The sequence below is a fragment of the Notamacropus eugenii genome, chromosome 6 (genome assembly GCF_028372415.1).
Source record: "Notamacropus eugenii isolate mMacEug1 chromosome 6, mMacEug1.pri_v2, whole genome shotgun sequence".
NCBI lineage: Eukaryota > Metazoa > Chordata > Mammalia > Diprotodontia > Macropodidae > Notamacropus > Notamacropus eugenii.
Genome location: NC_092877.1, coordinates 197,006,436 through 197,019,442, shown reverse-complemented (window position 1 = coordinate 197,019,442; position 13,007 = coordinate 197,006,436). Strand labels below are relative to the sequence as shown.

General features: G+C 40.3%; 1 protein-coding gene across 2 annotated transcripts in view; it reads right to left on the bottom strand.

Moving 5' to 3' along the window:
* SLC9A2 (solute carrier family 9 member A2) overlaps positions 1-11,156 on the bottom strand; it is a 105,119-nt gene extending 93,963 nt beyond the window's left edge. For both annotated transcript variants that reach the window (XM_072621730.1, XM_072621731.1), the window contains exon 1: positions 10,480-11,156. In XM_072621730.1, the coding sequence (XP_072477831.1) occupies positions 10,480-10,789 (310 nt within the window). In that variant the 5' untranslated portion in view covers positions 10,790-11,156. The remainder of the gene's footprint in view (positions 1-10,479) is intronic.
* Between the last annotated feature and the right edge of the window lie 1,851 nt (positions 11,157-13,007).

The following is a 13,007-nucleotide window of genomic DNA, read 5'->3' as shown; positions in this document are numbered from 1 at the left end:
CTCGCCTCAATTCAATCATATCCTTAGCTACCAAAGTGGTTTTCCACAGGTCTGACCATGTCATTTTCCCCTCAATCCCTCCCATAAATACACTTGAGTGGCTCCTTATTACCTCCAGGATCAAACAGAAAAATCCTCTACTTGGCTTTTAAAAGCACTTCAGAACCTGCCCCCTTCCTATCTTTCCCATCTTCTTACATTATATCCCTATTCCCATAGTCTACGATCTAGTGACACCAGTCTCCCAGCTATTCTTTGCACAAGCTATTCCATCTCCTAACTTTTCATTTTCACTGGCTTCCCCCCAATCCAGGAATGTTCTTCATCCTCATCACCACTCCTTGGCTTCCGTGACTTTCTTCAAGTTTCAGATAATATTACCTTCTGCAAAAAGCCTTTCCCACTTCCTCTTCATGTCTGTGCCTTCCCTCTTAGATTACCTCCAATTTGTACTGATATATTTCTCATTTGACATGAATTCTCCCATTAAAATGGGAGCTCCTTGGAAGCAGAAATTATTTTTTTTCTTTTTCTTTTCTTTGTGTCCCCAGTACCTACTTTGGTGTTAGAAACACAATAAGTGCTTAATGACAGCTAATTTTTATATAAACTTATATAAACCTATAAAACTTATATAAACCTTTCTATATAAATCTTAAAGGTTTACAAAGCACTTTAAAAATACAATCTCACTTTATCTGAGGTGGATGAGGTTAAATTACTTGCCCAAAGTCAGAATGCTAACAAGTATCTAAGGCCATAATGGAACTCAGCTCTTTCTGATTCCAAATTCAGCACTTTATCCACTCGACCACCTTAATAATTTTTTGTTGATTGACCCTGTTCTCCCTCTGTGAACTTTCAGCATAACTTTTGTTCAAAATTTTACCTTTAATAGGGTTATCAATAAGAATGTTTTATCTGTCCTATCAGATTATAAACTCCTTGAGGGCAAGAATCTTGTCTAATTCAACTTTAAAATGAGCTTTGAATAGAGCTAGGGATTCTGTGAGTTAGAGATGAATTGGTTGCTCATTCTAGACATCTGAAATCTGTGAAAATGGATAGAGATGGGAAGTGGAAAGCTATGTATAGAATATAGCAAGCATGAAAGTTTGGCTGGGAAGTGGGTGGAGGGGAGTACATGAAAGAACGCAATATGTGATATGTCTGGAAAGTTAGATAACGGAGAGCTTTAAAAACCAAAGGAATTTGTAGCAATGGAAAACCAATGAACCTTCTTGAGCACAGGTGTGCCATGATTACAGCTGTGCTTTAGGAATATTAATGTGGCAGCTATATAAAGAGGGGACCAGAGAGGCAGAGCATGGAAGCAGAAAAACCAGTTAGGAGACTGTTGCAAAAATCTCCGAAAGGTGAGACGAACACCTGAAGGTGGTTGTGTGAATGGAGGGAAGGAGAATAAGTAAACATATTTTATGGAAGCAGAATCAAGAATACTTGGAAAGTGATTAGATGTGAAGTATAAAGGAGACAGAAGGGTACTGACTGACTTTCAGGCTAGAAACCCACGCAACTGGAAGTATGGTAGTGCTTTCAACAGAAATGAGAAAATAATAAAGAAGGTAAGGTTTTGGAGGAAAAGAGTTGTTTTAGACATGTTGAGTTTGAGATACTTATGGTACACACAGTGGGAGATTTATGATACACAGCTGATATACAGGTTTGAAACTCAGGAGTAAGAGCATGGTTTCATATATAGACTTCAAAGTCTTATGTACAGATGTGAGAGTGGAGAGCGTGGGAAGTAAAGGGACTACCAAGAGGCGACAGAGAGAAAAGAAGAGACAGACCACCTGAGCACACAAGGAAATTTACCCCACTAATCGAATATTAGTATTGGTAGGCAGGGTGGCCTATCAGACAGAGAGCTGGCTTTGGAATTAAGGTAACTTTGATTCATGTCCTCCCTTTGACTGTGCAACCTTGTGCAAGTCATCTAACTTTACCCCAAGCAACTTTCTTAAGACTGAAAGCTGCAGAGCCTATGATGATCTGCATAGGAGAAATCCTCTTATTGAGATTCTTTATGTCAAAGAAATCACAGGTTTCCCCCGTTATGAAAAAGAATATTGCTATAATTTATATCATTAATAGCAGCGATGATATCTTTATTATTCAGGTTGTCTATCAATCAGTTAATAATATTTATTGAGGGCTGGAGACTTGGAGAGAGCACAGAAGACATGGTTATTGACACAGAAGAGTTCAAAGGCTTGTGGGAGATGGAAGACAAGTAAAGGTAGTAATGATGATGATGACAATGATGGTGAGAATAAGAGAGGCAGTGTGGTATACTAGAAATAGCAGTAGACTTGGAATCACAAAATCTGTTTCTTAGACCCAGCTCTGCCATTTTTAGCTGTGAGATAGTGAGTAACAATTCTCTGTGATTCAGTTTCCTTATGAATAAAATGGAGATCATCATATCAATTCTGCTTCATTCACAGGGTTCTAAATATCAAATATTAAATAATATATATGAAGAGTTCTATAACTATGAGTTATGGTTATATGAATAACTCTTATTTGGATAGCTCCTTTAGCTTTTGCCAATTATTTTCATATATATATACATGTATAAATGTGCATATATACACATATATGTATATCCACACATGTTCATATGCATATGTACACATATATACATACAAACATAAACCTTTACATGTATATATCTACACATTTGTATATGTGTATTTGTGTGTGTGTGCATCATCCTCAAAACACAGAAGATGAGTTGGACAGGTACCTGCCTATTTTTACAACTAAAGTAAGTGAGGTACAGAGAGGTTAATGAATTTAGCCAAGGTAAAATAAGTAAATTAATGACCCAGTTGAAATTTGAAACTAAGGCTTCTCTTTCAATTCAGTGATTTTTTCCCCCCAAAGCTTGACCATTGACTCTAGAGACTAGTAAGCTACCTTCTTATTTCTCCAATTGCAAGAATATGACTGGGGAAAAACAAGGAAAATCATCTCCATCTCTGCTGGGTAGGATTAAAGAAGTGGTTCTTTAAGAATAACTGTGTCATGTGGATAGCAGAAACAGACTACTTAGATTTACTTTTTTCGTTAGTTATGAAGGGTCTTCCATGACTCTATGAACATTGATATATTTTAAAGAAAAATGCAAGGAAAATACCATATAAATTTTCATAATTATCACTGCCAACAAAAATGAGCTACATTAGGCAGTTCTATCATCCTTCTCATTCTTATTCATTGTTTAAATTTGCATTTTAATTACAAAAATAAAATGATAGCTCTAGAAGAGATCTTAGAGATCATCTAGTGCAACTACTAATTTTGTAAATATGTATCTAAAATGCATAAGTTTTAAAATTCAGAGAGGTTATAAGACATGCCCAAGCTTACATAGGTGGTTAGTGGTAGGCTCAGGATGAAAACCCAGAGCTGTCTAACTCCTAGTAATTATTTTTGCAGACCCCACCAGATCAAGAGCAAGCCTACCCTATCTTTGGTTATCTTTTTCCCCCCAGTGTAACCAAAATCCTCCACATTTCCGCTGTCCTTAGCTTTTCTAACCAGCTTATCTTGAACTTTACTATTTTGAGCACTATTCTCCATAATAAACTCTAACATAAAGTGGTCCCTTTCACTCATGATTTCCATCATTTCCTTATTTGTGAGTATCAAAACTAGAATAGAGCTCCCCATTTTGCTTCTCCCATATTGTGAAAGAGGTAATTATCATTAAAAGCCAATCAAAGAACCATCAGCTATTCTGCTTTAGAGAGGAGAGCCCTAGCAGATGTCTAGATAATTGAAGTTTCCTATTACTGCCATTGTATAACTTTTCATCAGGCTTACAATTTGTTTATGATTTGTCTTTATTTGTTTCTTCTTTCTGTCAAGGTGGTCTATAATATATATTCCATTGACAGTACCATTTTAATTTTTGCCTCCATTGTTCCAAATATCCTCCTCCACCACTTTTCGCCATCCTAGTTCTTGGATTACCTCATACAAGTGTATCTCCTTCATATACATTACTACCCCACCTGCACCCCCTTCCACACACACTGTATTGATACTGTTTTCTTTTGAATAAGGCACTAAACTTTAAAAGTTCAAATTCCATAACATAAAGCAGTTATAATACAGACAACTCTTAAGTAAAGTCTCCAAAGAAAAGAGTGCACTTACAGTTTTAACTCTAAGAATTAAGAGTGATGTAAACTAAAATGAGAAGTAAAAGGGCAGCCTACTTCAGAGTGAACAACAGGCTGCCTTTAGAGTCTGTATGGGCAAGCTTGGAAAAGGCATTCAACATCTAAGTACCCCCTAAGGTGAAAGTGAGAGAGAAGGTGCTAACCTAAAACAGAAGAGGGAATTTTCTCATCAGGAATTCCCTATACCAATAAAATCTCGATCTGGTCAATCATCAAAGCAAATCACCAGCATCAAAAAAGTATTTAGAAAGAAAGATGAGCTAACAGATTAAATTAACAAATAGATTTTCTTTTCCTAGTAAAGACTATAAAAATTTTCAGAGATTTCTAAATCTATTATCATTGACCTTGTAATGTCAAAATTCAGTTTTGCATAGAGTTCACGAGGAAGACTGATGTCATTTTTATATGAAAACTACAGATTACGTTTAAACTCAAGCTTTTTCAATCCACACAGGATCACAGATTTAAAACTGAAAGGATCCTTAGAAGTCAAGAAACCCAATTCCCTTACTTTGCAAAGGAGGAAACTGAGGTCTGAACACATTAAAGACCTGCCAGAGATCACACAGGTAGTGTTTCAGGCAGCATGTGAATCTAGTCCTCAAGACTCAAAATCCAGTACTCTGTCCACCACACAATGTATTTCTTTTTTTTTAAGTTTTTTTTTATTATTTTTTCAGTGTTCTACAATCACTGCCATATAACTTAGATTTTTCCCCTTCCTCCCCCTCCTTTCCTTTGCCTTCCTCCTCCCTCCTTGAGACAGCATACAATTTTATATAGGTTCTACACATATATTGCTATTAAATACATTTTCACCTTAGTCATGTTGCACAGAAGAGTTAAAATGAATGGGAGAAATCATAAAACAAACCAAAAGGTAATACAAAAGAAAATGATCTGCTACATTCTGCGATTGAATTCCGTAGTTCTTTCTCTGGATGTGGAAGGCATTTTGTCTGAAGAGACCGTTGGGAATTTTTTAAGTCCTTGCATTGCAATGAAGTTCTAAGTCTACCACAAAAAATTCTCACACACTCTGATTGTTGCATTTACAAAGTTCTCCTGGTTCTGCTCCTTTCCCTCAGCATCAGATCATATAAGTCTTTCCAGTCCTCTCTGAAGTATCCCTGTTCATCATTCTTTATAGCGCAATAGTATTTCATTACATTCATATACCACAATTTATTCAGCCATTCCCCAATTGATGGGTATCCCCTTGATTTCCAGTTTTTTGACCACACAAAGAGAGCTGCTATAAATATTTTTGTACATGTGCGACCCTTTCCCATTTTTATGATCTCTTGGCCATACAGTCCTAGAAGCGATATTGCTGGGTCAAAGGGTATGCACATTTTTGTAGCCCTTTGGGCATTGTTCCAAATTGCTCTCCAGAATGATTGGATCAGCTCACAGCTCCACCAACCATGAATTAGTGTTCCAACTCTCCCACATCTTCTCCAACATTTATCATCATCCTGTTTTATCATGTTAGCCACTCTGATAGGTGTGATGTGGTATCTCAGTGTTGTTTTGATTTGCATCCCTCTAATCAATAGTGATTTAGAGCATTTTTTCATATAACTATATACAGTTTTAATTTCTTCTTCTGAAAATTGCCTTTGACCATTTATCAATTGGGGAATGACTTGTATTCTTATACATTCGACTCAGTTCTTTATACATTTTAGAAATGAAGCCTTTATCACAGGCACTAGTTGCAAAAATCCTTTCCCAGTTTTCTGCTTCCCTCTTAATCTTGGTTGCATTGGGTTTGTGCAAAAACTTTTCAATTTAAGGTAATCAAAATGATCCATTTTGCACTTTATAATGTTTTCTATCTCATGTCTAATCAAAAATTCTTCCCTTCTCCATAAATCTAATAAATACACTATTCCTTGCTCCCCTAATTTGTTTATAGTATCAATCTTTATACCTAGATCATGTACCCATTTGGACTTTATTCTTGTGTATGGTGTCAGGCATTGGTCTATCCCTAGTTTCTACCACACTGTTATTGTTTTCCCAGCAATTTTTGTTCAACAGGGAGTTCTTATCCCAGAAGCTGGGGTTCTTGGTTCTTGGGTTTATCACTCAATGTATTTCTAAAAAGGAAATATATTTTGCCACAAGACAAAACTCAAAAACAAGATGTATCATTCCATTCCTTCCCCTCAGAAATAAACTGTATTGTCTTAGGAAGGTAAAAATTCTTATCTTTCAAATACTATGAATTTAGCAAAAGTACTTTGAATACCATTACTAGGCATTATTCAAACTTAACAAAAGACACATTTAGGCTTTTCAACCATTTTCTTATCATGGGTTCACTGAACTATAATGCCCATTCCAACACTTCCTTCATTTTAGAAATGAGAAAACAGCCTGAGAAGGTTCAATGCCTTGTCCAAGGTCACATAGTAAACATCAGAGGTAGGACTTGAAATTAGGTATTCAACTCCAGAGCTAACTCCAGAGTTCTTTCTGCAGTATCATACAGCCTTTCTTTGGACAAATGAGTTCCATTATAGACACAATTTCCAACACGTCACCTATTTATACTTCAGTTCTCTCATGTTTTCAAAGGACATGTAAGTTCCAATACATCAGAGTATATTCCAGTATATGACAAAGGTATCCAGATGTCACAATTGCTTGCTTTTGTAAATTTTTTTTAAGCTTTACCTAATATTTTCTTCACAATTTTATAAATGAGGAAAGAAGGAACCAGGTCTTTATTAACACCTACTATGCTGTTCTAAGTACTTTACAAATATTATCTATCCAATCTTTACAACTCTGAGATATAGCAGCTAGGTGGTGCTGTGAATAAAGCACCCACACTGGAGCCAGGAAGACTCATCTTCCTGAGTTCATATCTGGCCTTGGACACTTACTAGCTGTGTGGATCCTGGGTAACTTAACCCTGCTTGCCTCAGTTTCCTCATCTATAAAGTGATCTGGAAAAGGAAATGGCAAACCACTCCAGTTATCTTAGCCAAGAAAACCCCAAATGGGGTCACAGAGAGTTGGACATGACTAACAGGACTGAACAACTATGCTGATCTAAGTGCTTACAAATATTATCTCATTTAATTTCACAACAACTCTGAGAGGTAGATGCTATTATTATCCCCACTTTGTACTTAGGGAAACTGCGGCAATCAGAGGTTAAATGACTTTCCAAAGGTCACACAGCTAATAAATTTCTGAGGCTGGATTTGAACATGGGTCTTACCAATTATGGGGCCAGCACTCTAGCTGCTGTGCCATCTAATTACTCTAAGGCAACTCAGGTATTTTTTATCCCTATTTACAGGTGAGGAAACTGGTACTAAGAGAAGTCAATTGACTTGTCCAATTCTTCATTCTAGTAGGAGGTAGAATTGGGATTTGAAGCTGGTATTTTGCCCCTAAGTCCACTTAACATAAAAACGAGACTAAGTATGTAGAAGTGCCTTATTATTGTTGATGTTCATCCTTGGCTGTTCAAGAGAACCAATGACATCATGAGGGTGAGTAGTAAATTGTATGAGTCTAAAGGGTCACGCTACCCTCCTAGCATCAAGCTACCCTCAATAGTTGAAGATAAGCAACTTTCAAAATATTGGAGAATATTCTATCAGGTTGTATCTAGTTCAACACTAGAAATAACAGCTTGTCCAGTCATCATGAGAACCTAAACATAGATTCTAAATGACTGGGTGAATGACACATCCCACAGTACTAGGGTGGTCCTGCTTTAAAACATTCAGAAAGTTCAGAAACATTCTGTATTCTACTAGGGCTTCTGTATGACTTGAGGGGCTCAGCTCAAGGCAGAGCTAGCTGTAGCAGAAGTGGACTGCTGAGCAGGATTGGGAGAAACACCTGGGAGATGCGCTTCTCTGCCTTTAGAACCAACCTTTGTACTTGGAGCTCAAGACCTCTCACTCAACCCCCTGACAAGTCCAAACTCAGCTGCCATGGAGTCCTTTGAGAGAGCTGAACGTCTCCAGCCGCCAATTTTCTTTTAAGATTCAGGGGAAGAGAGAGGGAACAATGGATATGAAATAAGTAAGGAATTCGAGGCAAGTCAGATATAGGAAATTAGTGGGACAACAAATATATAACTTGAGAAAAAAGAAAATTGAAAGATACAGTGACAACTAATATTAGGAAAGTACTTAGTAAGCAAGAAGCTTCTCCCTGTAGTTGGACACAGAAATCAGGATGTCCTGGTTGGAAATCTTACATCTGACATACTATCTTGAGGACCCTCTCCTTGCCTCAGGGAACTCTCTAAGATAGCTCACTGGAGTTGCTGATTTGTATACATGAAGGAAGTTTCCACACTGGGACATTCTTTCACAGATGAAATCATTACTAACACCAAGATGGCCTACTTTAACAAACAAGATACATAACAAAAGAGAAAATACCATGAAAGTAATATCCAAGAAGGAAAAAAAAAACCTCAGGCAAGTCCAAGAAGCTAAGTCACAGAACAAACAGGCTTAAAGAAGGTTGAGACAAACAGAGAACTAAGAAAAACCTCAGAAAATAGAGGGAAAGGTAACAAGATTGAGATATAAACAGGAAGTAATGGAAACACTGGAATGAGGACAACCCAAGCCTGCAAAGGCACAGGGACAAATAAGAAATGGCAGGTGTATACACATAATTTCTAATAATGTATATATTTGTTTGGGAAGTGGGGAAAGTATTTAGTCCCTCATGTGGTATTTTTCAAAGAACTTTAAAGTAGTCAACTAGTAACAATACTACCACACAACCACTATTATCAAATGATATGTCTCTCCAGGTCACTATTAATGGACTCTTTAAAAACTCTTACAGTTTCCTCTTATCCCAGTAGAAAACAATGATAGATTCATGTACATAGAACTAGAAAGGAGCTCAGAGGCCTTTTGGTCCAACCATCTCACTTTACAAATGAGAAAACAGAGAAGTTAACTCATCTAAGTGGCTAAGGTCACACAGGCAATCAAGGTCAGAGTCAAGATTTGAGCCCAAGGTTCTGGGTAATAACACTGTAATAATGTCTCATTTGCATTGTATTGGAAGATTTACTTATCTTAGAATCAGAGTTGTTAAGAGACCTTGGAATCCATGGAATCAAACCTCCCTCATTTTTCTGATGAGGAAACTGAGGCCCCAGGAGGTTGTGACCTGTAGAGGGTCACACAACTGATTACTATCTGACATGGGATTTGAAGAGAGGTCTTCCTGAATCCAAATCCAGTGCCTTATTCACTGTCCTCATAATAACCCTATAAAGTAGGAAGCACAGGTGTTATAATTTTCCCCCACATTACTGATGACTGAGGTTAAATTACTTACCCATGGTCATACCGCTAATACTTGTCAGGACTGGGGCTTGTAAAGTTCTGCTCTCAAATCAATATTCTCTTCACTTAATGGACTAGAAATAGTAATTGCCAATTTATCTTACATTTAAAGTTAAAGCAAAATTAAAGGAAAGACAACTGAAAGTAAAAGGGCTATGTATTCATCATATTATTGGATTCTTAAATGAAGGTGACAAAAGTCTGTACAGTCACTCCTTCGTAAGGAGACTTAAAGGTTTATTGCCAGGGTTAGTAAAAGTTAAAGTAAGTGCAGCTTCCTTGGGTCACCTCTTTGAGTGCCCTAATGAGTGCTGGCTTCAGAGAAGAGGGAGTAAGACTTTATTTTCATTTGTACAGTTCCTGTGTCACTGGTACCTTTCCATGCATTTCATTAGACGCCCACAGCAGGTACCATGTTACCTCCTCTCAGGCCACCAGGTTTAAAAAATTTAACTCCAGTGCTTTTTCTGCAAGTAACACTGATAAAATGCAGCCCACTTTCTCGATCGTCCAAGAAACTGCTACACGTTATTGAATCGGCTTTACTTTCAGACCATTTTGTTTTCTGTTTGTTTTCAAGGCAGAATTAACTAATGACCTATATTTTATACGATTTTGTCTTTATCCTCCCTCCTCCACTCCTGTCCAATGTGCATGTAATACTGAAGTTAAAAAAAAAACAAACTGCTCTGGCTTCACGTTCCTTTCTCACACAATGAGCCTCCCATATCTGTTACAGTTGCTTTAAGGGGAGATAGGAGCAGACTCTTCCACCCACACACCTTCGTGTAGCACCCTCGGCTCCCGGCCCCCCGATCAGTGTCCTCTTCCGCATTCCCCCTCCGGTCCCCAACCTGGCCATCCAGCCTTTCTCCAAGGATCCCCACCAGGGGGACCAAGTCACTCACCGATCTTGGCCAAGGAAGCCAGCAGTATCCAGAGGGTGATCTCGAAGGGAATCTGCACATGGGGATAATCCAGGGTAAACACCGGCAGCCGGCTCTCCTCAAAGGGGGTCGTTCCCGGAGCCACCACGCTCCCGGGGCTGGCGGGGACCGGACTGGTGCCCATCACCCCCGGGGCGGTCAGCAGGTTTTCCGAAAAGGCAGAGACCGGGCCGGCCACCTGCAGCAACAGCGATAGAAGCAGCAGCGGCCGCGGAGGCGGTGCCGGCGGTGGAGGCGCCCGGAGGCTCCGCCCGATGACCCCGGGGTCCATCAGTGTCCAGCCCGTGTGACACCAGGGACGCTCGGCGCTCTCTCTTGGTGGTGCGTCTTAGCGCACCGCACCCTGGCAGACGGTGCCCATGAGGCCCCAAGGACTCCTGGCGCTGAGTTCCAGGGGAAGCCACCTGCTGCTGCTGCCACTTCGGAGGGGGTCACCTCCGCTGGCCGCTCTTCCTTGGCCCACCGTGCCGGAGCAAATCCCGGCCTGGGGCTGAGCAGCTGAGACAGCCGTGCCTCGGCGTACCCGCGAGCACAGACTGAGGGATGAGGGCAATGTTGTCACCCGCCCTCTCCCTCCAGTCGCCGCCCTCTCGGTGCACGACCCATGCCTTCTACTCAGCGGATTCTGGGCGCGCTACCCTTGCCAGTATCTCCCAGCGGTCGGGGGGGGGGGGGGGGGGAGGGAGCTTCGGGGAGAGAAGGGGCGGGGAGCCAGCTCTGCGCCTCCACACCCGGCAGAGGAGTTCGGGCTGCGCACCAAGACGGAGCCCAGACAGAGGCGGAGCGGAGGCGGAGAGACCCCCGCCCCCCCACCCCAGGTCCACGTAACATGCACCTGCCGGCCCGTGCCCCCCCCCCCCCCCGCCCCGGCCCGCGAGGCCCGCGCCCCCACTGCTGCCGGCTCACGGCTGTTCAGTCTGCAGTATCGGGCAGCGCCGAAATGAATTGACCTGAACCTCGGCAGCCACACTGTGTGCGCCCTGCGCTCCGTGTGCGCAGTGGGCTCTTTGCAACAATACATATGCGCGCGCGCACCGCCGCACCATGAGCAGGAGTCTGTAGGTGGGCAGCATCGAGCTTATCTGGGTGTCTGGAACCAGTCTGCGTCTCCAGGAAAAGCTGAGGAAGAGCCTCGCTAGGGAACTGCTATGAGTCAGACTACAGGTGTCTGTCTCTACCTTTGATGCCTTTCTCCATCCCTGTATCGGGGTCTCTGCTTGTCTGTCACCCTCTATTTCTCTCTGTCTCACCCTCTTCACTCCCTTTCCTGAGGAAATTTCACCCTCACCTGGCCGTCCCTCACAGGGGGAAGGCAGCCTTGAGCTTGGTGTGCCCACAACCCAAGTGTGTTAGTAAATTCAGATACAGTGAAAAAGAAAATGTGACAGAAGGCTGGACAGCTTCTAAGGAGGAAGACTGGATACAACCATGTTAAAACTACTCAGGCTAGAATGTGATACACTAAACTGACTGAGAATTACAGGGTATTTTAGGCAAACATTTCTTCCCTGTGAAATTTAACAAGGAAGCCACAACATATGTTCTCAATCCGGACAACAAATCTCTAAACTGAATGCAGTATCCTCTAGTCTCCCGCTGTTCTTTCTGCCTTCTTTTTTCCTCTTCTACTTCCTTTTCTCGAATATTAAAATCAATCTCACCTTTTTTTTTTCTCCCCCATATTTCAACATCTCTCTTCCAAACTTCCCCCTTCCCCACTGCGACAATAGACATGAAAAGAAATTTGCTTTGTTTTTAGGATAAAAGATTTGAATTCCAAGGTAGAAATGACAGTTTTAAATATTGGAATAACTTTTATAAGAAAGTGCCATTATAGTCAAAACATGGAAAACTGGTGGCTTGGCTTATTGGGACCTAAGTTTGTCCTTGGACAGCAGTAACGTTAGAAGTTCTACTGACACAAATTATTCCTTGTTAGTAAAGAAAGGAAGAAGTAGAAATGTCTTGCAGAGTTAGTTTCATATTTGGGGAAAAAACCAGACCTTTGAACCACAAATACTAATAAGGATTGAGGAAGAGGACAACCAGGACCACTCTGTGAGTTTGGTGCTATTAATATCACTATTTTATAGATAAAGAAACTGAGGATGGTAAAGGTTAAGTGACTTACTCGACACATAGATAGTAAGTGTCTGAAGCATGATTTGAATCCATGTCTTCCTGACTGCAGCCTAGCACAAGATCTACCATGCTACCTAGATGCTGCAAATAAGATTAAACTGCAAAAAGTTCCCCTCACTTAGATAAAAGTTGACCATCATCCCAAACTGAAGTAGCTGTATAGTAAATGTAATATAGTATATGTAAATATAATATAGTAAATATAAATACATTTATACTCAATTGTTCAGTGAAATTATTTAATACTTAAGAATAAGAGTTTTATGTCATGTAAAATGGAATAATAATTAGTAAATATTTAATAAGTGCTTACTACACAAAAAGCACTGTGCTAGAATCAGTACTCA